This window comes from Lagopus muta, chromosome 3, assembly GCF_023343835.1.
Source record: "Lagopus muta isolate bLagMut1 chromosome 3, bLagMut1 primary, whole genome shotgun sequence".
Taxonomy (NCBI): Eukaryota; Metazoa; Chordata; class Aves; order Galliformes; family Phasianidae; genus Lagopus; species Lagopus muta.
Genome location: NC_064435.1, coordinates 67,933,086 through 67,960,569, shown reverse-complemented (window position 1 = coordinate 67,960,569; position 27,484 = coordinate 67,933,086). Strand labels below are relative to the sequence as shown.

The 27,484-nt window shown below is 35.3% G+C and overlaps 1 protein-coding gene across 1 annotated transcript in view; it reads left to right on the top strand.

Annotated features, from left to right (window-relative positions):
- The window catches only part of ABCA13 (ATP binding cassette subfamily A member 13), a 169,058-nt gene extending 141,829 nt beyond the window's left edge, over window positions 1-27,229 (top strand). The window contains exons 56-61 of the mRNA XM_048940607.1: window positions 7,746-7,880; window positions 9,556-9,659; window positions 12,263-12,355; window positions 22,968-23,073; window positions 24,435-24,572; window positions 26,594-27,229. Of these exons, the coding sequence (XP_048796564.1) occupies window positions 7,746-7,880; window positions 9,556-9,659; window positions 12,263-12,355; window positions 22,968-23,073; window positions 24,435-24,572; window positions 26,594-26,683 (666 nt within the window). The 3' untranslated portion in view covers window positions 26,684-27,229. The remainder of the gene's footprint in view (window positions 1-7,745; window positions 7,881-9,555; window positions 9,660-12,262; window positions 12,356-22,967; window positions 23,074-24,434; window positions 24,573-26,593) is intronic.
- The last annotated feature ends 255 nt before the right edge of the window (window positions 27,230-27,484 follow it).

Sequence of the window (27,484 nt, the reverse complement as noted above, 5' to 3'; positions counted from 1 at the left end):
AGTTGAAGGAAATAAAAGATTCTTACATGTCTTCATAATTTCTCCTGGGTTATCACCTTAACAGAGCCCGGCTGGACATTAGCTTAGTGCTTTAACAATACGCTTCTTGCAGGATGCTTAGAAATCACGCTGTGGTCTTTAATTTAGTTGTTTGCTGTTTTAAACTCAACATCACTGATTTTTGCTTCAAAGTACTCATGAAGTACAAATAACTTGAATATGTTTCCTTTGATCTAACGAAGATATGTGAAAAAATGATTGTTAATGCACTAAACTCCTCAACCATGAATACTTGTTTTCTCCATTAACAGGCAAGTGTAACAGTTGGGCTAAAATCCCGTCATAACTAGAATTTATTATTATGGCGCTTTAATAGACACATAGGTAGTAACAAATTCCAGCATTTGTCCTGGATCTGTGAAGTTATTCAAAAGGATGCTGGTAAATATTCATACATCTTACAATAATTATTGAATTCTTTTGGTCCTCAGTGCAATTTAAAACAGGAATAAAATTTAGATAGTTTAACTACACCACGGTGCTCTTTAAAATGCTGTAAATTTTAAAGCATTTTAAAATGCTTTCAAGCTTTTATTCTTATCATCTTCAGAAGAAAGAACGATATATTTTTATAATGGTCCAAATGGTCTTAAATGTCCAAGTGATACACCATATGCTACAAACAAAGCAGTTTCTAAGACAAGAAGAGTCTAACTTTCAGAAGCATTTGACTGATAGAAGTTCTTAGTTTTAAATAAATTTCAAGGCACTCACTAAGCTCGCAGAGTTGGGTTCATACGCAACGTGTTACTCTCAGCAAACACACCTTCAAATTAAACATTCTCCCTGTGTGAATACACTAAAGCCCATGAAGCTAGGCAGATAGTGACTCTCTGAGAGAAGAATGGAGTAAAAATGAGTCTATAATGTAGGCTCCCACAACAGCTGTTTGGGAGATAGCCACGCCGTCTGGATGAGGAACAGAGTCAGGATGTAATGCGGAGTCTTGAGAATGGATACATATCTGTGGTGCGCTTAAGGCCTTGCATTTCAATAAATAACCTGTCTTATGCTGCACTGAACTTAGCTCAGGTGTCTGGGAAACCTTCCAGACTGTAAAGAGCAAGAAGATACCACCACATTTCTATGCCGTGTCTGCAGAGTATCTCTCTGTATATGCAAATAAGCACTGCTGTGATTGCTGTCTCCTGCCTGTATTTGGTGAGGAGCCAGAGTAACCCAGCTTCCTATACTTTCTCTGAAGATCATATGACATTTTTGCTCTCTGGAAAATCTGTTATTCATTACATTGCAAATGTAGATGTATAATTGGTGTACCTATGAGTTTCCACTTTGTATTCAGATCCAGGTGTTCTCTGGCAATTAGTAAAAAGGTACTGCAGTGGCTGCTCTGAAAACAGAATGATAATTTCTGTACTGTTCCCCCCTTCAAGTGGGTCAAAATCAATTCTGTGTATTTAGAGATGACTTACATTACTGTGGTGCACTGAGGAGAGATGACTGTTAATCTGCAGACTATTCTGAGCCTTAAATGGTCTAGGTGTAGCCTTTTGTACCTTTGTTTCACATTTGTGAGATAGAGACCATTCTTCCTTTTAGTTGCCCTAGTTTTTGGTCTGTGTAAATGGGAGAGCAGACTTTCTTGCCATATGCTTGTGATTAAGGCATCAAAGCTTCCCACAAATAACATTTAGCTACTCTGGTTTACCTTCAACAACTGAAGTGCAGCTACCTCAGAAGAAAACAAATGTTTTTGTCAGCAGGCCCTTCCTGTGGTGTGGAGTTGCTGTGAAGTGCTGAACAGCTGCTGTGCTTCAACCCAGAAATGAATGGTGCCTGGAGAAAAGTGTACATTTTAGTTGCCTGTAAAAAAAAAAAAAAAAAAAAAAAAAAAGCTTGAAAGTGGTTTGGAATAGCAACTGCGTGGAAATGTAAGCCATTATTTTCTCATTCCCTCCTGCCCATGATATTGTCTTCCCTGTCCGCGTCTTACTTTTTCTGAGTGATGATTAGAATGTGGTAAGCAACCCACCTTTTTTTTGTTGTTTTTTTTTTTTTTTAAGAATTTGACAAGCAGGCAGGTGAGCTACAGAATGATTTGCTTCTGAAGAAATCCACTGAATCACCAACTTCAAGGCTCAAATCCTTTGCTAGACAGATTTATCAGCAGCAGGAGTTAAGTGACTGACATAAAGATGAGTGCATTTAATGTTCCAAAACAATAATTAACTGAATGGGAAAGGAAGAGAAAAATGGGTCATTTACTTTCAGTGTTAAGCTTCATGTAATATAAAGTTTTACTTTATTTCCCAAAAGTGCTCTGAGAGTTGGTTGTTTTTTTTTAAGGCTAGAAAGTTTGGCATAGAGCACTTGAGGTATTTAGACATAATCTCGTTTAGTAAAGTATTCTAATAATCATTTTTATTTCCTTGATACATCAAATTTCATATCTCAGTTTGTTGCAGAAGACAGCATAGAATCTGTTAAAAAACATAAAATACTAATACAGCGTTACATAGGACCTATCATCTGTGTGAAAACATTTGTGTTCCAAATCTCAGAATAGGCTCCACAAGGCCTTCAGAGACAACATCTTGCTTTGCCAGTCTGATTTCTCTTCATGTTCTCTCTCCAGCAACATTTTTGTGCTGTCTCTGGACTCTCATTGACTTGCTTATGTACTGTATTCTATAGCTGCTGAAGACAGGAGCTTGTAAAAGCAATTACCTTTTGCAGCACAGAGCTTTCATTCTTGCATTTTCTTTAGACCCCAAGCAGAGTTACACCATAGAGTTTTATAATCTGGGATAAATAACTTTTTTCCTTTCGAATTCTGGCCATAAGAATGCATTTTCCTAGAAGAGATCTAACAATTCTGTTTACTCTGTTTTGTGTGGATTTGATGATTGATTGTTACATATGATGTTTAATCTATATGACAACCTGATAGAACGATTGCTTTTCAGTTGACTCCAGAATTTACCTCATGCTGATTATCATTTGTACTAGGTACAGTACGAATTTTCACAGTTAGGTCAGGTTTGCTTTACACATTGTATTTATTTTTTCAGAAAATATGCAAAATTAATACTCTGTTCCTCATATCCTTTCAACTCAGGATAGATACGTTACATTTCCAGACTTCTAATAGATTGAAGCCTCTACAACTCTATATAGTTTTTCTGGAAAACATACTAGCTGGTCACTCTCAGTACCTCTTATTATTTACTTGAACATCAATGGTAACTTTGGAAGAGTGGAAAACAAAAACACATTATGGGTTACGTAGCTGGCATCATTTCCTTCTTTTCAGTGACACAGGTGTGCCTCTTGGTTTTCTGGTGGATAGAGAGCACCATCCCTACTATAATCTTTACTCTCACAAAAATTAATGTGTATATTAAAGTTACCTTGTCTTTTTTAGAATAAATGTAGACTTTAGGATATGCACAAAGTATTCAGTGATTTAGCTTAGATTTTGTTGATTCAAGGACTTTTTCCAATGTGTATTTCAGAGTTGGGAAAGTATTAAATTGATGTGGGAAAAAGGGAATTTTTTCTTAAGATATTAGATTTGGCTAGAAAAAGAATAATTTTAAGGAATGTTGGAAAATAGGGCTTTTTTTTTTTAATAATTATTATTATGTTGATGAGGTGAAGGGAAAGAAAGGAGTAGATGAAAAACATATTTATGGTCTATGGTTCTTTATGGTCCAAAGGCTGTCATAAAGCATTTATTTGCATGTAACTGCATTTTTAATTTGACCTCAGTGTTACTGGCTTGCTAAATAAATTGATGTATATCCTCACTCTTCACTGCTGAAAGTAATTGAAACCAAAAATAGAACATCATGATGAATATGACAGGGAGAGAAGGTGACTGTGGATATATCTCACATTAGAAACCATTAGAATTGTAAATGTTTTGCATAATTGTGGGTATCTGAAGATTTGTCACATGTCCAATTCTGAATTTCATTTAAAATATCTTTAGAGGGATTTTCATTTTTAGGTTATGGTATACTGTGTTGCAAACCACAAGACACAGCTGTCTACACAGATAAATAAAGTTATAACAGAGGTATGCAGGCTCTTCCACAGTATATCTTATATATCTAATTTCGTTCATATGATACCTTCATTATTAGTTAGTTCATATTGATAAAGCCAATGCTGTTTCTACTAGAAAGTCTTATGGTATACTTTCAAGAAAAGAGAAAAAGTTTGGGATCATCTCTTGAAGGAAGAATGAACTGTATATTCACGTATTTGTTGATGTGTACTCTGCATAAGAGTTGAGAAGGACTGCATGATTAGGAGACTTTTTAGGTGCAGCTGAGAAGCCACTCTAAGAAAGCTGAACAATTCTTCTGTCTTGATGTCAGTGATGTGATTCAGCTCCAAATCTGGCTGTATTTTATGTGCTTTGTGCAAAAAAGATATGTATCTAGATATCAAGTCAGATTATGGTGCGTACTGTAATGAACTACAATGAACTATTTATCTTGAAAGCTCTACGTATTCAAAGCAATAGTAAATTCAGTACTATGAAATGATTGCCACTCCTCTGTTGTGCCTTTTGTCTTGCAAAATTTCCATAGCAGAGAATTTGCCAGACTTTCTTTCCTTCTTAAAAAAAAAAAAGAACATGGCTAAGTCATGAGTATCTGCGCACTGAATTCTCATGTATATACCAAGTAGTTGGGAGAACTGAAGATGTAAAATTACAGTGCAAATCTTGAAAAGTTGGTACTTCTTAATGTTTCTTCTTACAATGAACATTATGTTTGTGCCTTCAGTAAAAATAAAAGTAATAAATAAGAGAGGTAAACTTTAAATTATTGCTACCCCAGCTTGCTAAAAGCTTCTGATTCAGTCTTCTTGGAGGCTACCAGACTGCAGTATGACTTAACTTTAATGTTTTCTCTTCTCTCTGTGGCAGTATTTCTTGTCTTTCTAAATTCTTCCCTGTGCATTCTTTCTTTTAGAGAATGGTGCTTAGCAACTTACAGCTGTAGTAATACATCAAAGCTGTCTTAGAAATAGTGGTCTGGTCAGAGCTAAATATTTGTTTTTGCTATGTTCCATCTCTGATAGGTAACCATCTTTTCCTTATTGTTTAGTTATAGAATGTGATATATATGTTCATTTTGGTGTAAATAAGAGATCACATGTTTTTTCACTTTCTGACATTACCTTAAAAAGATTTTTTGTGCAATTCTCTGCATATTTTTGGTGGATTTGTGGTAGGATAATTCTGTTGTCACTAACATGCATGCACGCATACACAGTGGTAGTAAAATGAATTCAGTTTAGATGTGGATAAGCTGTCTTCCAAAGAAAGCAAAACAGAACATTGAGAAATGTAACAATTTAAAAAAAAAAAAAAAGCAAAAATTAAAAATTATAAAAAAAAAAAAACATCATCCAAACTGCTCTTAGAATTAAGCTTAGGCTCTCAATCATTTCTAAAACCAAGGAATATTTGAGTTTGCAGCACTCGCACTGGTATGCAGCAATAGTGTCTAAAAGAAAGAAAGAAAAAAAACAACAACTGGGAATTACCTCTGAAATATCAGAAGATATGAACTTTTCAGTATAAAATAGCCTGTGGATGATTTAATGGCTGTTGATTAAGGTTTTTTGCTTAAACTTTCTCAACTTACTGTACTTAGAAAAATGTTTTTGAAATGTAGCTTCTGTCTGAGAACATGAACTGCTGTCAGATTATAATGCTATTAGATTATAAAATAAGATACAGAGTTGACAAGCTACTTTGCAATATCAGTGCCAGGATCCATGCGAGAGTATGGCAGATTCTCTCCACTGCAGCATAATTCCTGCCTGCAAAGAACTCCCTCTTGGAGATGCATTTCATTTTTTATGCATAATACTGAAAATCTTGCTTAAAAGTTCACAGATAACTTGATTATTGCATGAGAAATTTGCATGAAACCATGTTTATGATAGTTTATTTGGGATGGTAATGAATATTCACAAATTCACAACACTGTTTGCTGAAATATTTTTTTCTTTGAATTTTCTAAATCAACTCAATGCTGTCCATCTGATTTGCCTAATCTTTCAAATAATTGATTTTTTTGTTGAAGGTAGTATAGAGGGAGCTAAAAATAATGCACCATATTGCAGCAGATGCATGCATAGTGCTCTGTTGTTTTAAACTGACCACCAAAACGACTACTTGTTCTACAAGAATGCCCTACTTGTGCTACATGCAGCATAAAGCAGACAGGTAGTTTTGCAAATTTATTTGCCCCTTGAAGGCAGAGCTGCCAAGCAGCATGGCAATGAACACATGCTGTTTTGGGGAGTGGTGAGTAGGAAAGTCACTTCTGTGTCCCTGCCTTTGCATAGTCCAGCACTTATAGCTGATATAAGTGGAGCAAGGCTCTTCCTACACCAACATTTGAGGGAGCCTTGTGGATTAGAATTGGCAAGTAAAGAAGAAAGACTGCAGAGCATGAACATTGTCTCCAACTGTGCTCATGTCCATGCTCAGATTAGATCACAAATGGTTATTTAAGTAGTAAAAACCAAGAGCTATGTCTAACTTAAAGCTTTCTGATATAGAAGAAGATTATTTAATTCTAAATTAGCTTTTGTCTTTAAGAAACTCTGAGACTTTGACCCAACATTTGCTTTTCTGCCATCTACATCTGTTTGTGGATGATGTAGAATTTTGTTTCCTGAATTTTCAGTCACAAAGATGTTTGGTCAAGTGAATACTGGAGAGCAGTGTAAAATGAAGAACAGTTAAATTATTGAGCTGTCAAAAGAAAATAAATGTGACAGACTGTTTCAAGGAATGATGTAGTCAAATTTTCTATATAGGGAAATACATACTTGCGGGAATGAGGAGAGACCTAGAACAGATTTTTGTGTGCCTGTAGGATTCAATGTTAGTAATATTCAGCAAATGGGGAAAAATAAGGAAATAACTTCTACGTTTGTTTGTAATAAGAGTGAACTGGGTGCTTATTCAATCTAAACATGCTACTGTCATCTGAAATCTGGGAAGAAAAACTTTCTCACTTGAATGTGGTGTTAGAAAGCCAGTATTCCTTTATTCCTCACAAAATGTACTGGGTGACTCAATCAATTAATCAAGCAAGTGCTCTCAAAGTTAATTTTCTGCATTTAAACACTTAAGACATATCAATATATATGCAGTACATTGGTATATTCATCCTATTGACATATTTGTTCTTTTCCAAGAAGTCATTAATATATGCTAATGTCCCTCTGGGCATGCGCAGTTGCATCTAGGGTGGATGTATGACCACCTGATCCCTCCCCTTTTCTTCTTCCTTCAGCTTCATCACAGTGACTTTTGGCCTACCCTTAGCTGTTTTTCACCAGTTTAGAAATTTCCCATTGCTTGTTATGCTATGATGAGCAGTTTTCTGTCTTGGTGAACTATAACTCAGAACAATTTGTGTGCATCTCAAGAAAAAGTCCTTGCACTTCATGGAAACAAAGACAAAAGTATTCTACTGTGACTTCAGTGCTTCTGTGAAGCAGGAACATTGAGGGAAACAAGGCTGTCTGCATAACAGACAAAGCTAAACTGGAAAGTTTTAGAAATAGCACACATGGATTCCTTTTGGTCCTTAAACTAGTATGTTGATCCCTATTGCTAAGCCAACCTATATCACTTCCTAATTTGGCTTGTCCTTGCTGACCTTCAAATTTCCAAATGACAGGTAGCAGACGACCTTGTTACCCGGTTGCAACTCAGTGCCCATGCTGACAAAATGGTGAGAACATACAGTGCCGGCACAAAAAGAAAACTCTCTGCTGCTCTGGCTCTAGTTGGTAAACCACAAATACTTTTACTGGTATGTAAAGGCAATAATACTGTGGGTACTTTGGAAACATGATAAATAGACTGCACTGAATTTCCTTGTCTTGCATGTTGCCCCCATAAAATTCTGGTCATTTCCTGGTCATTCAAGGAGAATAACGATACACAAATGTGCAACTGTTCTGTTTGCTTTGCTGTATGAATGTTTGTTTTATTTGCCTGTATTCACAGATCAGGAACTGAAATTGTTTTTCAATTTTTCCTTCTTTTTCTTTTGGGGGTAGTGGCATGAACAGGGGAAAGGGACACTAAACAAGCACAAATGCAATTGTAGCATCCAGTGACCCAAATGGATATGTAATTTATTTTAAGATTTGTTTGTAAAGAAGAGAATATACTAAGATTTATGTATTCTCTACTTTTTATACAACATGAGAAAAGTATACATGAACAATTATACTGGTTTCCTCAAGAGGAAAGATTCTGTTTTAATTCATTATTTAATGCTGATGTAATTAGTTACTTATCTATATTATTTAGATAATTCATATTCGTTACTACATCATGCTTCGTAGATCTGCCCAGTTTTAATATCTTAATTGGATTCACTAATCAAAGTAATACTCCTGAATGATATTAAATTGAATTATGTTTTGTCTTGGTGCCTGCATCCTGCCATTTGTTTAGGCCTGAAACTGGCCTTTTCAGTCTAAGCAATGCTGTTTGTATTGAAGATCAGGGAATTAAAAAGCTATGGGAATTGCATCATTACTTCTCTATATTCTTTTTCTCATTATTACTTTATATACTGGAGCTGATCCAGAGGAGGCCACAGAGATGATTAGAGGACTGTAACACCTCTCCTTTGAAGACAGACTGAGGAAGCTGGGCTTGTTCAGCCTGGAAAAGAGAAGGCTCTTGGGGAACCTTGTTGTGGCCTTCTAATACTTAAAGAGGGTTTATAAACAAGAGGGAGACTGACTTTTTATATGATAGTGATAGGACAGGGGCAAATGGCTTTAAATTAAAAGAAAGGAAGTTTAGATTAGATGTTAGGAGGAAGTTCTTTTCTCGGAGGGTAGTGAGGCAGTGGCTCAGGCTGCCCAGAGAGACTGTGGATGCCCCACCAATGGAGGTGTCCAAGGCAATTGTTTTTACTTCCTTTACCTTTGCTTTGTTACTTCTCAACAGATAAAAGACAACTAAATTTCTTTTCACCTTTGTCATTGTTAGCTAAACACCAAAATCAGCATTAGATGGGATGATTTAGCTTTGGCTCTTGACAACTTTGTTGCAGGTTTTAGCAAGGAGTCCATGATGCAAATACATTAGCTAAGACCATAACATCCAACTAGATGCTGACACCCATTATGAAAATATATAATATTAAATGCAGCTTGGAATTTTTCCTTCTCCCTACTTTTGTAGTGAAAGATAATGACTTTTGAAAATAAGGTATCATTCTTTCTTCTGCAAGTCTCTCCTGTAAGTATATATATATATAGAACTTCATAAAGAAGAAAATGAATGTAAGTGTGCTTGAGCAAAAAAAAACCAATCAGGGCATCTTTTAATGATTTCCTGAAAATGCAGGACTTTTTTAGAGAGACAACTATGTTCTTTCGTTGTAATTTCTGTTCATTGTTCATGCTGAGCTGGAGTTGTGTGTTTTCCATATTGCTGTGTCATTACTTTCATTTTTCCTATAGGATGAGCCAAGTTCTGGGATGGATCCTTGCTCTAAACGTTACTTGTGGAAAACCATCTTGAAAGAAGTTCAGGATGGCTGTGCAGCTGTGCTGACATCCCACAGGTGATAATAAGCACCCTTATTTCAGCTGCCATTGTATTACCTTTTTCTTTCCTCACTTGTTATCATCTTTGGGAAAAATAGAATATTCTGAAGGTGTGCTCACACTTGTTTGAAACTCAGAGCATTTTTTTGCATTCTATGGCAACTCCTTCCTGCTCATGAAAGGTGAACTTTAAATTGTGGCTCAAGGAGGCTACAGGCAGAAGAATGATGCATCAAATGCTCCATTTTCTATGCTCTTTCCTTTCAGTGTTGCAGTATCACTTTTTGCTTGGAACACAAGATTTATCCTTTTGCAGTTGCCTACTTCTCAAATCCTTAGAAACACAGATGGGAATGTAAAGCCTCCTTCTGATGTTATTGATAATTTTATTATGTGTGATTGTATAGAATAAATATGTCATGACACTACAAAGATATACATCAGCTCTTCAGTGTATGCATTGATGGAAATGGAAGGGTTGACCCTGTCTTCTTGGAAGAGTGTATCTATATTCTGTATCTTGTCAAATCTTTGAAATGGATATTGGTGCATCAGTTTAACAGAGCATCAGAACTGTTTTGTAGCATCTACAATAGAATGGAATATCATATATCCCCTTAGGGAATATAGTATAGTAGATATGATTATATATGAAATGTCTGTGTCTGAGGGAAGAGGTCATAAAAAAGTGCCCAGAAAGGACAGAACTAATTAATCAAAACAGCAATGCAATAATTTGGCCAAATTAAATTTGAAGAGTAGATGAATTGATCTATGCGGCAAAACTTCCTTCAACATTTTCTAGATATTGTTAAATTTTTCAGAAGTTCTCAAAATTTATATTTATTGTCCCTGCACACGAGTGATACATTATTTCTAGGAGGGGGGAAAAAAAAAGCTGTCAGAATTTTTGTGAATTCTGTTTGTGGAAAATGAATCTTCAAAATCATGCACTTGAATGAGTGCTTAGCAAGTGTTTAGCAACTCACTTATTTAGGGAACAGAAGTCATCCAGTGTGAATTAAGATGAGTCATTTTCAGGAAACTGTGCTTTGACTTTTCAGTCCAGGTTAAGAACCCTTTGTTGTCAAAAGCCAGCTAAGTAGAAGAGCTCTGTGGTCTCATTACTAACATGCTGCAAGCAGGAAAAATAAATAAATAAATCCATCAAATAAATTGTTACTAATTGCTCATTTAGCTCTACAAATGAATGACTTCTGACTGAAGCAGTAATAAGTAAAGTAATAATGTACACATCTCATTTCTAATTAATAAGACATTGTTATATCAACTTGCAGAAATTATCATATAATATTTGCTGAAGGCCATTGGAGATTTATTTGAGATTTTCTCAAAGGCTACTTGCATAAGTAAAATATTTTTTCCTATTAAATGAATCTTTGTGCATACCAGCAAATAAATGCATGGAGGAATAGAAATGGTTTCCTGGGTAAAGATTAATTTTTGAGGTCTATTTACTTGTTAATTTATTATTATTATTATTATTATTGAGTCAGGAGAAAAATGAGTTTGTATTAATTGTCTACGCTGGCCTAATTTTGTGCTATTTTGCCACAAGTGGGAAATATTATGCTGAGGAAATCATTAGGAGGCACCGCATGCTAAAATGACTCAGCTGTCTTCCTGTTTTGTGGGAAGATGTGTTAGCCATCTCACCGTGTCTCTGAAATGCAACAGCTTGCTCTTTGTCAGTTCTCACCCTACTCCTGTCCCATTTTAAGAAATTATTCTAAGAAGGGTACTTAATCTCCATGCTTTTCCAGAAAAAAGCACTATAATTTGGACTGCACACACAAGACTCTAGTTTTCTCAGAGGGGATGGAGCAGAGTGAACTGCACTAACATCAAACAACTTCAACTTCTCTTTGAGAAGACAGTTCTTTGATGAATACGTCCTGACTGATGTCCTGTCTAAATCAATGCTTTGGAAGAAATGCTCACATAATTATGTGTAATATGTAGAAGGGTAACCCATCTGCCCTAAGCTTTACAAGTCAAAGTTATTCTTTGTCAACTGAAGCAATCACATCTAAGAGAATCTAGCTTTTATTATTCAGCTGTGTTACTGTGTCCTAAATTCTATTTTGGATTGTAGTGTATTGCAATTTCTTCTTTCCTGCGATCAGGCTAAGGGTAACTTTTCTTTTTGAGGCTATGTGTTGTGCAAGAGGTAAGCTGAGCAAATTTACTTTTTTCCCCTCTCTCTCCCCATTAGTGCAGAATGGTCATAAACATGTATTACAGGGAACAACAGAGTTCATGGTCCCACATCAGTGACATATTTGAGGTTGCCTACCAGTTTATTTGCCTGTAGCAGTAAAACCTTTGTATTGCAGCCAGAATTGTTGAATTAAATCTGTACTAAAAATATAAATTTGGTTTTGAGGCTTTCTTCTGGCTGTAATGTGGTTATACCTTTTGATATATACTGATGAGGGCTACAATTTGAATTGTTCCCTTTAAAGCCAAAGGTTTTGTGTACCTGTTTTTGTAGCTGTCCAGATTCCTTTCATTTTAACTTAAGTTAGATATATATGGTGCTCTCTGTTTTCACTTGTTCTGTTTTAATCCCTTTTTCTTTTTCCACTGTACTCTGTAGTATGGAAGAATGTGAAGCCCTCTGCACGCGACTTGCTATTATGGTGAACGGAAGCTTCAAGTGTCTTGGTTCTCCCCAGCACATTAAAAACAGGTATTATATATCACCACTGAATTACGTCCAATCTAAGAACTGGGTAGATATTTTAATAATGCCAAGGTATGAACACTTATGACTGCTGAGCACATCTTTCTTTTCCTGTCATCAATGGTGTTAAAAAAGAGCCAATTAGGATATCTTAGCTAGCTAAATTGACAGCATTTCTACAGTGCTTTGTAATCTGCACTGGCAATTGAAGAAGACAGATCTGTATCTAGAAGAAGCTCTTCTGCACTCAACCTGAGAAATGCATTTTGAGATTTCAACATTGGGTATCCTTTGAAATTATCATCACCTTCCTGGTGGTAATTTCTTCTAAGAGGAGAAAGTACCTGGCAAGTCAGCAGCTAGTAAAACAATGCATTTTGAACCACTGTTGTCTCCTAGTGAATTCACTGATAATTTTAGGTATTTATTCTATAGCTTTTTGCTTCCTTTTCATGGTGTCGATAAGCCTCTCTTCTGCTTCAGCTCTTCTCGCAAGTTAATTTAACATCTGTTAATGAAGTTGTTTATTTAGAGATGGGGCTCAATTCACCATAAAAAAAAAAAAACACAAAACCAGGAGCTGAGAAGAGAACTGCTGCAATTTATAGATAGAACATTTACATTTAGTAATAAGCAGAACTTTTATGGCACCCAGACAGCCAGCTGTGTAAAATGACATCACTTGTTTACAGGCAGCAAAGACTCTGGTTTGTACCAATTCAGCATTTAGCATTCTTAAGTGCAAATAAGCAAACCCTACGGAAATTACACTCTGCTGTGAATATAAGGCATCCTGTATTTTAGACAACTTTTTGTACTTTCAGAAGGACACTTCTGGCTTTTGGTCCTTTGCACTATATAGAACTTTAGGATTTTATTTTGATAGAAATATAGGCACTTGCTTGACCTTGAAGAGGGCCATTCCTCAAGTGCTAGGTTCACCTTTATCTTCTCAGATAATCTTAGAGGTCTTTTATAAACTTAATGATTCTATGATTTTAAACATACTCAAAACATCTGTGTTGGTTTTTTTTTTTTTGACTTTTAATAAGTTCTGGGAGAAACCAAAGAGCGTCCCTATTCTATTATTTTGCTTCTTTAGCTTCCAAACTTCCCTCCAGATTGAGCTCCTGACTGTGGTTTTCTTTACCTGACTGTTCAGTTCTCCAACGTAGGCACCAGGTTATCAGACATCTAATTAATAAGATCATCTTTAAAAAAAAACAATACTTCTGTGTAATTCACATTCAAAATTATTTTAAGACAATTTTCAGATATGCTATTATGTATTCTGTAGAGTTACATGGGCTTATACATCTGCATAAGATAAGGAAGGAAAGCAGGATTATTTACTTACCGCTCTAAACCATTTGAATAATTAAGCTTTAATTATAGTAATTTTATCATTATCTCACTTTCCACTTCATCTGTGAACATCTTGAAAAACTTCCAGTTATGAATGATTTTTTTCTGCTTTCAATTTTCTATCCCTTTCTGTGAACTAACAGCCCTGTGATAACTTTTATGCAGAGCAAAACTTTATTACTTCTTCATGATTTCTAAATCTTTTCTTTGGAAAACACCTGCCAGCCAAGGAACACATTCCTTAACAGGCACCTCCACAAGTCATTGCTGATTAATTTCATTTTTCAGTGTATTTCTGCATTACATTTGCTGCCTTTTCACATTGCTTTACATTTTGTTTAGCACAACAATTCTGTGAAGCAGTGTATGTGATCAAATGACAAAAACCATAAGGGAACCTAATTTTCCAGCATCTGATTTAATCTAAATTACTCATACCTTAAAAATTATTACTTGATGGTGCTTTTATGTGCCATGTGTGTGGATTAGTTACACTGGCAATATACTTATATTACTCTTATGTATATTATAATATGTATATGTGTAATACTTACGTATAGACTGAAATTATACCAAAATAAATTAATGGTGGCTGTGGTTTTAGATTACTATGTATTGTTTTTGTGTGTGTTAGATTTTAAAATTCATTATTTATTTCATTCTTAAACAAATCTTGACATCTTTGGTCTATTCTCAATTTTTTCTATAAATTAAATTATACAAATATTTAAAAAATAAATTAAAAGTGTCCTCATTTAGCCTTTCCTCTTTTAAAGCTAGCTATATTCCCTAAGATTACGTTTTTCTTCTCTTGGAGATTCTGACTGTCCTGATGGAAACTCTCAAAATTGTTTTGTTTGCTTTTCCTTTAGTACCATTCTAGCCCATTATGATCTACTTTCTGATGGATGTTTGATGAAGACTTAATGGGTCTTCTGTGGGGCCCTGTTAAATTTCCCTCTTTGCTGTGGTGGGAAGTTTCAAGTATTCAGCTTTCTCTCTCAGCACGCTTTCAGCCTTTGGCAGATTGCAAAAGACTGTCTTGGACTGAATACAGGTTTGTCAGAAGGCAGTACAAAATTCTGCTATGAAGAGTATGGATGAGCTCCAGGAAGATGCTAATGTGAAACATAAAAGCTTAATAGGGATATAAAAACTGACACATGCTGCTTCTAATGTGTGAGACTTGATTTATTTTTCCAGCTCTTTTGCAATCTTGTTACAAAAGGCTCATCCAAAATTGTCTTCTCACTACAATTATATGTATTCGAGCTTTTACTCCCAACTGTTGAGTCCTGACTATATTTATCAATGTTTAAAAAGATTTAAAGTACCCTCAAATATTTCTTGGAAGTATATGCGTTACACTTCAAAAGGGATTTTTGTTGCATATTTCTGAATAATGCCAAAAGAGGTGTTAGGTAGAAAGGATGAACTGAAGGGTAATTTCCAAAAAGGTAGCATCTTAGTTCTAGACATAGCTTGTATGAGATGGATCTGTTAGCAGTTGTGTCTGTTAAAACATAATTTCCACTCACTTTTGCCAACTGAACCAATTATTCTAAATTGTGAATGTATTATGTTTAAATTCTCTCTTCAGTATTCTCCATTACACTTCATGTTATTCTAAAAACTCACAGAAGCATTTCCACGTTAGATGCAGCTGGCCAGTCCTCTGAGAACAACATTTTGAATGCCATTCTTCATTCTAGGGCCATCTGGACAGACTTTTCTTAGCTGAATAACTTACACCAGCTTTTCAGGCACTGGACACATATCAAGTCTTTGCTCAAATTGTATCAGCAAGCCATCTGATTAAATTACCCAGCAATTAATTTGTTTGTTATAGCAGAGTTAGAATAGAAAATGTGTTGCCAAGCTATTTACAATTAACATTTTTTTTAGAAGGTTGATTAAGAATATTTTATTGCTTTTCTCAAGATAACTCACACTGGACTTCTTAAATGGAGAAGAGAGAATTAAAGATCTCATTAATATTTCAGCCTTCATTGGAAACAATGTTGTGATACTAACATAAATGTTAGCATTCACTTTTTTACTTGCTGTAAAGTATAAATGTGATAACAGTCAAAAATACAGTCTTTATTTGTATTGTTAGAAAGCATAAATTCCTTTTGTCCATGAAAAAATAAGGTAGTGGGTGTATACCTGTGTATTCATGTAATATTAGTCTATCTTTCCGGAGGAAAGCTTGAAGAAAAAAGTTAAAGAACTTTAAAAGACATGGACTGTGAGTTCAGAAATGGGCAATATTTTCATGCTGGTATTTAAATTTGTGCTACATTAATTCAGCCCTCCTGTGTTGTATGTGCATCAGAGTACAATTTCTTTGTCATTTTATACCATGTTTTCTGCAGGAGACTGCAATAAAGCTGTGTACATCTTCACTTAATGAACAGCTGAAAATGAATATTTCATATTTTCTTCCTTTTCTTGTATGTGATCTGTACCATCTTTATTAGGCATTTTTCAAACTTGTTTGTAAATATTTGTTGGAGCAGTGCTTCATGAATGTCAACATCCGTGCTTTTGATAATACTTAAAGGAAACAGGTTTTCAAATAATTATTTCCATTTTATAGAGATGTAAATGAAGCATTATGAACATTTTAAAGTTAAAAGGTTTTGGACAGCCAATCTGGGCAGTTTAAGGCTGAATATATTAGCATTACATGATACTTGATACATTTGAAGTACAACTTGTTTGTACTTTAACACTCTTTTGTTGGTTGATCAGAAATTCAACACGAGCTGACAGTGTGCTTTTGCAGCCCAGAAGGCCAACTTGTTGCATCAAGAAAAGCATGACCAGCAGGTCAAGGGAAGTGATTCTGCCCCTCTGCTCTCATGAGACCTCCCTTGGAGTATTGTGTACAGTTCTGGGGCCTCCGACACAAGAACACCTGCTATCTTCTGATTTAGCGGAAAGTACCTTGATTCCTTCTGCTGATTAGAGCCCTTGGTCTCAAGGTGGGCACACAAAATCACAGAAAGGCTTACGTTGGAAGGGGTCTTAAAGCTCACCCAGCCCCAACCCTGTGCTGTGGGATGGGCTGCCCCCCACCAGCTCAGCTGCCCAGGGACCCATTCAACCTGGACTTCAGTGCTTCCAGGGATGGGGCACCACAGGATGGGCAGCTCTGCCAGCTGTCCTCTCTAGCTCTCTCGGTGAAAAATCTTCCATCATCTAATCTAAATATCTCCTCCTTTAGTTTAAGATTGTTCCCTTTGTCCTGTCTGGGTGAGTAATAGTTAGTTGATTTCCCTTCCTACCCTCTTAACAGGATAGGAAAGCAGTAGTGAAAAATGTGGTCTGAGTGAGACTGAGTGAGTTACCACACATTACACATCTACAGTGGTGAGGTAGTTTGCTCCCATAGTGCTATTCTCATCCCCCAGAAACATGGACTGCTTTCTCAGCAACTTGGAATCTTATTTGCAACACATCCTGGATGTTACAGTATCTAAAGCCCTTGTCTGACCTTGTACCTCCAATTTATCTTGTGAACTATTCGTGATAGGGATTTCTGGAAGGAATGCTTTGTGATGACACAGTCAAAGCTTACACAATAATGGAAATACAGCAGCGGTTTAAATGTGAATATGGCTGTCTTTCATTCTAAATTTTTTGTTTTAACTTGATAATTTCAAATTGAAGTGTTGATAGAATCCCATTAGTAGACAATTTACTAATATCCTAATATCTCACTACAAAAAACAAAGAGGCAAAAAACTGACAGCAACACAAAGATAATATTACTTCCTCCTACCTTTTTGATTGTAGAGTCTCAGTGGACAGTAGTTCTGATTATTCTGTACCATCAGCCTTGCATAAATTTACTGTGCTGCTGTTCCTATTTCTCAGGGTATGCAGAATGTCATAAATGTAACAGATCTCTAATACTTGCCTGTATGTGCAAACATATACATACATTTGAGCATGGAAAGGTTTTCTTTGCATATTAACATCCAATTAATGAGAGTTTGTGAGATTCTTGTGACGTACTTGGAAAGTAATGCCTAAGCATTGAAATGTCTAAATTCAGAGAGCAAGGAAACACAGTACTCTACATTGTTCATAATTTAAGACTTTCACAGTTATGGTAATAGTATTGTTGAATACAAAAATTAACTTTTGGCAACTTGAGAGATAAGTCTGAGGAGTGTATAAACAAAAATGCATGTGCAGTATTATTGAACCAGTGTTACCTATTGTTTTAATAGCTTTTGTAATATTTCTATTGTTACCTTGGAAAAATCATGGTCAATTAAAAAGATGAAACAATCTATGAATAGCACATGGAAGATAGATTCTATAAGTTAGCTGTTATTGTATCTAATTAAGTTTTTTGTTTGTTCACCAGCACTGAGTTTGTTCTGAATAACAGCAGAAAGAATTTGCATTTTACAAGTGACATTATTGTTGCATTTTATATTAATTTAAAAATTAAAACACATTTTACTTACATTTAGAAACCTTTTTTTTCCTTCCTAGATATTGTATTTATCTGCCACTTAACAGATAAAATCATTATGTTTATTTTGTGATTGAAAACTATCATAAATTGTTTTTGTTTTTGTTTTTTTTTTTTTTTGTAATTCATTTTATTTCAATTTAATACTTTTTTTTTCCAATTTTTTTTGAGGTTCCTTTTATTTTTGATGCTTTTTTAAGTTTTATTCTTTTTATAAGCTGTATTTTTTTCTAGAGTTGCAAGGGGAATGACCTGAATCTGTATCCTGTGCCTGAACAATCATACTGGAATAACTAAGTTAGCTTGTTTCAGTGAGACTTTAGAAAAAGTAGAACCTTCTCTGTCTGCAAATGAATGCAATCTGAAGCCTTGTGGTGCACAGCTCAGTAACAAATTATTCCCCCACTTTGATTTATGGCATATATTCTGGAAGATGCAGTTCCTTTCAGATGTTAAGTGGCAATGTTCTTTTTATTATTTTTTTGTTATTCAGTAATGCCATTTTGGAGTAATCTTTTGATCAATCAGACTAGTGCATGCATAAACAATGCACAGTATATTTCCACTGGTAAACTTTCTGGGAGCTGTAATTTTTTGATGTATACTCTTATAAACATACACTTATATATAGAAATACATACGTATTTGTGCTAAAATTTATGATGCTTTGCTTATTCACTGATAATCAAGAAATAAGGCCAAGCTCGTGTTTTGCTGAGGTTTCTTTCAGCAGTTTTGGGATAGGGATTTGGAAAGAATGTGTTCTGGGAACTAATCATTTTTGACTCTGCTGTAAATTAAAACAGTGGTTTCTAGATTAGGAAAGGTTTGTTTGAGATCAAGCAGCTCCTAAGAGTTTTCAAGGAAAATACACACTATTGTACAGCAAATAGAATCGTGCTAATAATGAACTTTACCTTTCACAGAGAACAGAATGTCATCGGCTAGCTTTGGGAAACACTGGGTTAGTACCTCTAAGAATGCCATGTGACCACTCAATGGTAGGCTCATCTGAACAGCCACAAAACACTGTGTTCTAGCAACTTGTCCCAGAGACGGACATTGTGAAGTTAGCATTTCTTGATTTGCTTCCCGAGGTATCTCCTCTATTTGTTATTTGTAACAATTTTCAACCTTTGGGCAACTGAATCCACTTCCATTCCCATGGCATGACTTGAAGAAGCCCTAAGAAAGCAGTCAGGGGTTTTGCTCATCACTACAGTTCTGTAACTGCATGTTGTGTGGAGACAACTGAACTAGTGTTATGCTATCTATCCTTCTAGTAATGGCATCATGGCTGTGGAACTACATCAAAAGTGCAAACCCCTTTTCAGAACAGGGAAACCATTTGGGCGATTAGCCCAGGCAGACCTCTGCTTTATTTCTTACTATGAGCTACAAGGTCAGTCTCTAAACTCATCTAACGCAGTATTCCCACTCAGTAATATCTCCAGGAGAGAAAAGACTGAGGACAAGACAAACACATTAAGATAGTCTTCCACATAACTCAACCAGCCTTCAGTAATTAGCTGCTTATTCCTAAGCCAAATGTGGATTTTTTCCCCCTATGAATTTCCCTAATCTCTTATTCAACTCATGCCAAATTCTGGCATCCAGCACAGCCTGTGACAATGAGTCCCACAGTTTTCCTGTGTGCTGTACAGAAAATTACTTCCTCTTACTGAATTTGAATTGCCTTCCCTCTAATTCAATTTGATACCCCTTAATCTTGCATGAAAAACAGTGACATAGAAGAGTGGAGAAGTATTCCTTAATTGTATTGTATAGGCCAGTCATGATGTGGGGTTCTATAAAACACCCTTCTACCATCCAGTCATCTGAAAAGTTTTAGCCCGTTTTATAAATCCTGATATGGAAATTTTTCTATTCCTCCTTGCCATATTGTGCTCCTTTTTCTCTCTTGTTATTTGAGTTGCTCAATGAGCTTTGCGGCCTGTACAATTACAGGTGAGAACAGTTGGATGCATTTTTTGTAGTTTTTACTAAGTTCATGCTTCACAGGATGTTGCTGTTGATATACCAGTTTAAAATCAGCTGGGCAATTTAGATATTTGTTTTGGTCTTATGGTGGCATTGTAGTAGTTAAAACACTCAACATCATTAGATCCAAAAGACAAGTAAAAAAATGAGTTTGGCTGAAAGAGAAAAGAGCAATGATAAAGAGGATAAATATTTTAATTAGAATATGTGTTTGTGTCTCTGTATGCATATATACAAATAAAAACACAGGTGATGTTAAAGTACTATGATAGAAATAAGCAATGGAAAATATCTTCATTAAATAGCTTTGAAGAAATTGTGATTCTTTTGCAACAGATGGCTGCTGAACAGGTGTGCTGGCTCAACTCATGCCATTTTCATGGTAATGTTTCCCTGCATAGGTTTTGAACTATTAGGTGTTACAGGTTCAATCCTAACAGAGCTATTCAAACCAGATTGTGCTTTACTCTGTAATTCCAGTTTTGGTTTCTGAATTAATTATTGTCTGATTTAGAGAGGAAAACAGTGGAAAAAAATGGTCAACTCAATTTCCATTGCCTCAGTTTACTACTGGAAGCATCTTGCTGATTATAGCAAGGGGAAATGTTTATTTCTGATCAGCTTACTCTGTGTAGGGAGTTGCTGAGCTGAAAAGAATTGTAAAATCAAGATATAGAAGAACTATAATTTGATTGGCCAGAAGACTAATCTTTTAAAGTTTTATGTTTGGACTGAGCTGGTTTTCGTGCCATTCAAAATCTAGAACTGAAACAGTTGCACAGGCTTATTAGTCTATGCTAATCAGACTTTTGATTTATTTTCTTTGGAAACTTCATTGCATGAAACAATTTCATTTTATGAGACCAATGAACACCTCCATAAGCCAGTATTTTTCAAACTGTGATTCAGCAGCGGATGGCTAGAAATGCCAGAAAATTGATCAGAATCAATAATCTCTTGTAATGCATTGCCTCAAGTTGGCTGTCATCTGAATTGAACATTCTTGTTAACTATATCCTTGTTTGTAATATCTTTTTTATTGTCACACATATTTTGCAGGGATGATACTATGCATTTAAAAGATATAATTAGAGATGAATTTTTTTTATTAAATAATTATGGAGCAAACCAGCCAGCTGCTGTTTTGGATTTCACCTTCTTGTGGATCTTTTTGGTGTAACAACACCATTCCTCTGCCAGGTCACACTGGGCAGCAAACAGCTGGTACCCCACAGACTGGCCTGGAAATAATTTAACTCACTGATCATCCCTCAAGAAGAAACAAATAAAATTGCATCAGGATTGGATCTTCTTACTACATTTCAAGTGGGTCCATGGTTGTGTTTGACTAAAAAAACAAATAAAATGACCCAACCAACCAAAAATCGAAAAGAAAGAAAAGAAAGAAAGAAAAAGAAAAGGAAAGTAAAAGACAAAACAACCAAAAGCTTTATAATAATGGAGATTCTGGTACTGCACAAAACAGAAGTTAAACCTCTCATACTGCTGTATGTGCATTGCTGATGAGGGATGTAATGATATTCATATGAAGTGTTTAGCTGAAAGTTACTTAGTGGCTGAACAGGACATACATCTCCAAATAGCCCATACTATTTTTGTTACATTTTGACTGAGATTCTGTAGACATTAATTTCTGTATTTGAGAAGAGCAGCATCATAAAGATTTGATCACCTGAAAATGTGCTTCAATCTTGCCAGACCCATTTAATTCAGTCACTACCACTAATAAGCAGGTTTAGCCAGCAAGGAGTGCTGTTGTGGATAACGGAGGAAAGTTACTAGAAACAGAAGAACTACAGCAAGGGATTTGGGGTTGAGTAATTGTGCAGGTGGAGAGTAAATAAAAGGAAATAACATTGGCATGAAGGATGTGAGAGTGCTGGAGTGGGAATACAGGGGAACTGAAAGGTTCTTGGGAGGATGTGGACATGCAGCTAGAGATCCTTGTCCTCCTCTCAGCTCTGCCTTTCCACTACTCATGGGAATAGATGCAGTTTGGAGCCAGGGGAATGAAATCCCTTGAACCTGTGCTGCATAACTTCTGCCACTTACACAACATACATGAGGCTCATTTCAGCGTTGATAGGTTTATTGGAACTTCCCCAGTTACATATATTAGCAGGGAGTAAATCTAATAAAAAATGTGTTGGCTAGATTGGCTGTACTTAACTTTTATCACATGTATATTGAGAGAGAAATTCATTTCCAAAATTATTCTATGAGACAGATTGTGTGGCCATAGAGCTTAAGTATATTCATTAACTTTGCCATCAACCTAAATAAATTTTTATTTTATGTATGTGCAAAAACATATTGTGCGCACATTTGCTGAAATACTAACTGAGCTGTCACATCGTTAGGAAAGTTAAAATAAAGGATTTTGGTTCTGTTTATGATAGGTAATTGTCATAGTTTTTTTTGTAGTGCCAAAATTAACGTATAGTTCATTTAATTTACAGTACATTGTGTAATGAAACGTAGTATTCTAATTAAAACCTAGGGATTTAGCTTGGGTTTATTGTTTGTTTCTATTTGTTATCATTAATTTAACAACTCTCTCATTGAAATCATTGTCTGCCAGTAAATATTAAAGTGGTAATATCCCGGTGATAATGCAGTAGGGATACACAGTGTTTTATTTGCCATAATCGTTACAGGAAAATTAATTGAAATGAGTGCTCTTGCTGCCTTCATAGTGTAGACAAATGAGTCTATATTTCTGCATATCATTTTCAGGTTTGGAGATGGCTATTCTGTCAAAGTTTGGCTTAGCAAAGAAATAAGCTATCGAAGAATGATTTTGGACTGTCTAAAGCTGCATTTTCCTGGAGCACAATTTAAGGTACAGTTAAAATTCCTCATTATAGTAATTATTGTATGGCAAGATTAAGAGTGGGCTGATAAGAACCATGTTTATATGTGTTTAAATACATTGATTTTTCTGAAGAAAATATGCATAAGCATCTCTTTCATTTTCTTATTAAGCACTTGTTACACATCTGACTTGTGATATTGATTAAATCAATTCCAAAGTATTTCAAGCAGCATAAATATATAGGTCCTTTCTCAGAGTAATAAATTCTCTTTGATTTTATTGTGGACCAAGTTGAACTTGCACTTGCTTTGATTGGTTTCTCAGTCTTTAAAGAGATTGTTTTATTTGATATGGAACCTTCCAAAAGACCTACAGTAATTAGATTTCAAAGGACTTTAATTCTTAATTTTTATTTTTTTAATTTGTTACCTTTGTTTAGGAAAAAAAAAAAGTGAAACTATGAATGCCTTAGTTATGAACCTTCTTGCACATATGTTTATTCATGTTTGTGCATATTCATATACATATATATAAATGTTATATATTTTTTATATAATAGATATATAATATAATATCTATCTATCTATCTAAATATATACACATATATATATAAAAGTGCACACTATATATGAATTTTTAAATATATAAATTTTTTTTTTCCAGGAAGCTTATCAGTAAATGAATAGCATTAAGAGAGACTTCTGTCAGGTTGAAATTAAGTTTTGTTGTTCATTTTTTCTTTAAAGATGATGAGCATCCTACTGCAGAAATTGTTAGTAAGAATTCTTTTATATCTTACCCCACTGCATTATAAAATATCCTTTCTTTACATTTGTTCTTTGTTAGTTCAGTGCAAGAATCAAAGGCAGTATGTGATATACAAAAGCTCAAATAAAGTCCAGAGATTTACAGAAACCTTCCTTTTTTTAAATACCAGCTACTTTTTGCTATAATGGTGAGATGATCCAGTATTTTTTTCCTTTTGTATTATTGAAATAGTGTGTAGTCAAAATAGTCATGTGTATGGGTAGGCTTGCAGGTAAACAAATAGATTTAATTTTTATTTACTGCCTTATGTCTTCTCAGATAACTATATAAGTACTACCATCAGTTGAATTTAAAGCATATAGCATAAAGGTATCCTAAATTTATATATCTTTTATTAAGTTAACAAAATGCAATCTCAAAACACAAAATGTGTGTCTTCAGTATGAACATTTCATTTTGCTGCCGAAGGAGACAAAATGTGTTCTTGTTTAAAAGCTCATGTTTTTCATGTTTCATGTAGCTTTGAGAGCCTACTGAGACCAGTCTGGTTATAGCAAGCACAACTTCATCATCATATATAGTCACCTTTATGTATTTTTGTTGGTTTTGCTTCTTTTAAGGGACAACATCTTAACCTGCTTGAGTACCATGTACCACGAAGTGAGGGATGCCTAGCTGAGCTCTTCAGAGTCCTAGAGAACTACAAAGCTTTTCTCCAAATCAAACACTATTCCATTAGCCAAACTACACTGGAGCAGGTATTTTCTTCTTCTTCAGCAGTTCCAGACCATCTCAGGTCTACACAGTAATCACATTAACCTTATTGCTCTTACACTGTGGATAAGCACAAAACAACATGAGAAGGCGCGTATATGGTTGGACTGGATGATTTTGGACTGGATCTTTTCCAATCTTGGTGATTCTGTGATTCTACGGTTCTATGATATTTGCTATGAATGCAAGCTTAATCACTGTTTAAATACATCTGATTTGTGCAGGGTGAGAGGGTGAGACTCTGAACTGCCACCGCCACACATAGTTGAGATCCTATTAATACCCTTCAAAAGACTGAACAAGTCTGATAATCACAGTAAATCTTAGGCTTACAGGCCATTTTCCTTTGCGGGTTTTCTTTTGCAGTACTACAATACACAATAGAGCATAGTAGAAATGCACAAGCAGACTGAAGAGATCCTGCTATTAGTGACTGTGAAATCCTATTTGGGCAGAAGGAACAAGAAATCAATAGCAAGGATGACATTTCTGAATTGCTGTGATGTGTTTGAGCATCTTTGTATGTAACTTCTTGTGTATTCTGCAAACTGAAGGCCTTGCATTTGGTCAAAATATTAATTTTGTATGATAAATGGTGTGAAGTTATTCCTTTTACCCTTGTGCAAATCATTAATGAAATATTCTGATTTGTACTAATCTTTTTAATGGCTTTTGAATTATCTGTTCACAGAATGGATGAATATAAGGTGATTTGAGCCTGATGATCAGGAATAGTTCATGCAAGCTTTACTTCTCTGCATTATTCATGGTGATTCATCACCTCAGTCACCTACTATTACTTCTTCCCCAAGACAAACTGAGTGTCACTTTTAAACAGTTTAAATAGTTCTCTTGAATAATAAACATCCTTATTATTCACTCCAAGTTTGTTTGCACATGAATATGATCATTTGAATCAAGAATAGCCATCTCTTCTGTTCCGTTCCTTGCTGTCAAATAGTTGTGTGATTGAAAAGCAAACAAGCCTTTCTGTAGTAAGTTCTGTTTAGAAAAAAAAAAAAAAAATATATATATATATATATATATATATATATATATATACACACACATAACGGAGGCATGTGAGTTGTTGAGTAGTCAGTGTGCAGTGCTCAGAAGTATACCTTTGCCTTGAAGTCTCTGGACCTTCATTTATGTGATAGTGTTTGACAGAAACAATAGGGTCAAGTTCTTCTGTCATGCTTGCTGGGAAAAATGTTGCTCAAATAGGCTTACTCAGTTATCTTTATCCCAAAAAGAGACTGAGGAGACTGTTTAGCTTCCTTTATTCAAATAAAGGCAATAGGAACAGTCCCCTCAGGGTCTCTCAAAGTGTCTGAGAAAACAGACTCCTTTAGCTCTACTTCCCAGCCACATTGACCCTCCTGCTTTCCTCATTGGCTGAAGTGCTTGGAAATTACAGACTTCCCAGTCCAACTGATACATGTTCCTCCTTGTATGTGACCCCCCCTTCATATCATGCATAATATATGTAAGTAGCTTCAAATTTATGCTGGAGTTAGTAGGAGGAGTTTGCAGGGTGTAGAAGTTAATTAGGCTATTCATCCTATGTAGTAACTCCAACATCCGTAAGTTCAAGTTGTCAATCAAACTTTATAACTGAATCTTATTTGGTGATAGTTTACCAAGTAAGTACAGAACACAAAGTGGAGAGGAAGTTGTAAGCCTCTTCTCAACTTGTCTCCAAGGACACCTTGCTCGCAAGGCTGTTTTATCTCATGCTATTTCAAGTGCAAAGTAAAACAATTATTTCCCAGTAACTCATTTTACCATTGCTTTTACAGTTCATCAACCTCTGTGTTAGCTGGAGAGGTGAAGAGGATTTCTTTATAGAGTTTACAAAATATCTCTAGAGGGGTTCTTGCGGCATAAACTATTAATTTTTGTGTCAGAAAAGCAGGTGAAAAAAATCACTAGCCATGTCTCTGAATTTTCTGTTCAACTATTGTTATTTTGAAAATTCTACTTCTTTCTTGTCTTACAGATATTCATTAATTTTGCTACACAGCAGCAAGGAATCTCAGATTCTTCACAAGAATCTCCCACTGTTCCTCAAGACCACCTGCCAGTTTAGGATCAGAACAGGATACAGTTTCAACAGCACGTGTTCATATATGTGTTCGTACGTATATAAGTACACATTTTATATGCAGTGAAAACTTTCAGCTGTTAACTGTTTGTGACTGAGTGAGAAGCATGTAGTATGAGCAGAGGTGAGTTGGCATTTGTAGGCCAAAAGGAATGTTATCAGTTCTCAGTAATGCAAGAGAGTAGTGACCTGCCAACAAAAACTCTGCCAGAAAGTAATGTTTTGAAACTAACTGCAATTTTATAATAAAAAGGGCCAAATTAATGCATCTTTGCATAACATAAAAAGACTGGTCTGAAATGTCACTGTGTACAGTGCATTTTCTTTTGGTAGTAGATCTATATTCATTCAAATGCAGTAATTTTCTCTTGCATGCACACTTAGTTGCTAATTTTTATGTGACAAGTCAAGAAAAACTAATCAAATAGTAGAAATTGCTAAGCTATCACCCGACATTTGTATTTAATAGGAAAAATTGGGAGCCTTTTGACTTCTGCATTAATTCAGATCTGTGTTGTGACAAGTTAAATTAGCCTTTTTATTGCATAACGGATGCACTGTATTCCATGAGGATTTATGTTGAATAGGGTATTAGTGTACTAGTCTACCTCCTAGTTATGTAAAGTAAATTTAATAAGCTTTCATAAATCATACTTGACAATGAGTTTTCCCTTATGCCTACAGGTCGTTGCTGGAGAATTCCTAAGCATCTCTTTAATAACCTATTTCCTTTTTACCAATTTTTTCTTTTCTTCCCCTTCCCTCCCCCCCCCCCCACCCCCAAAA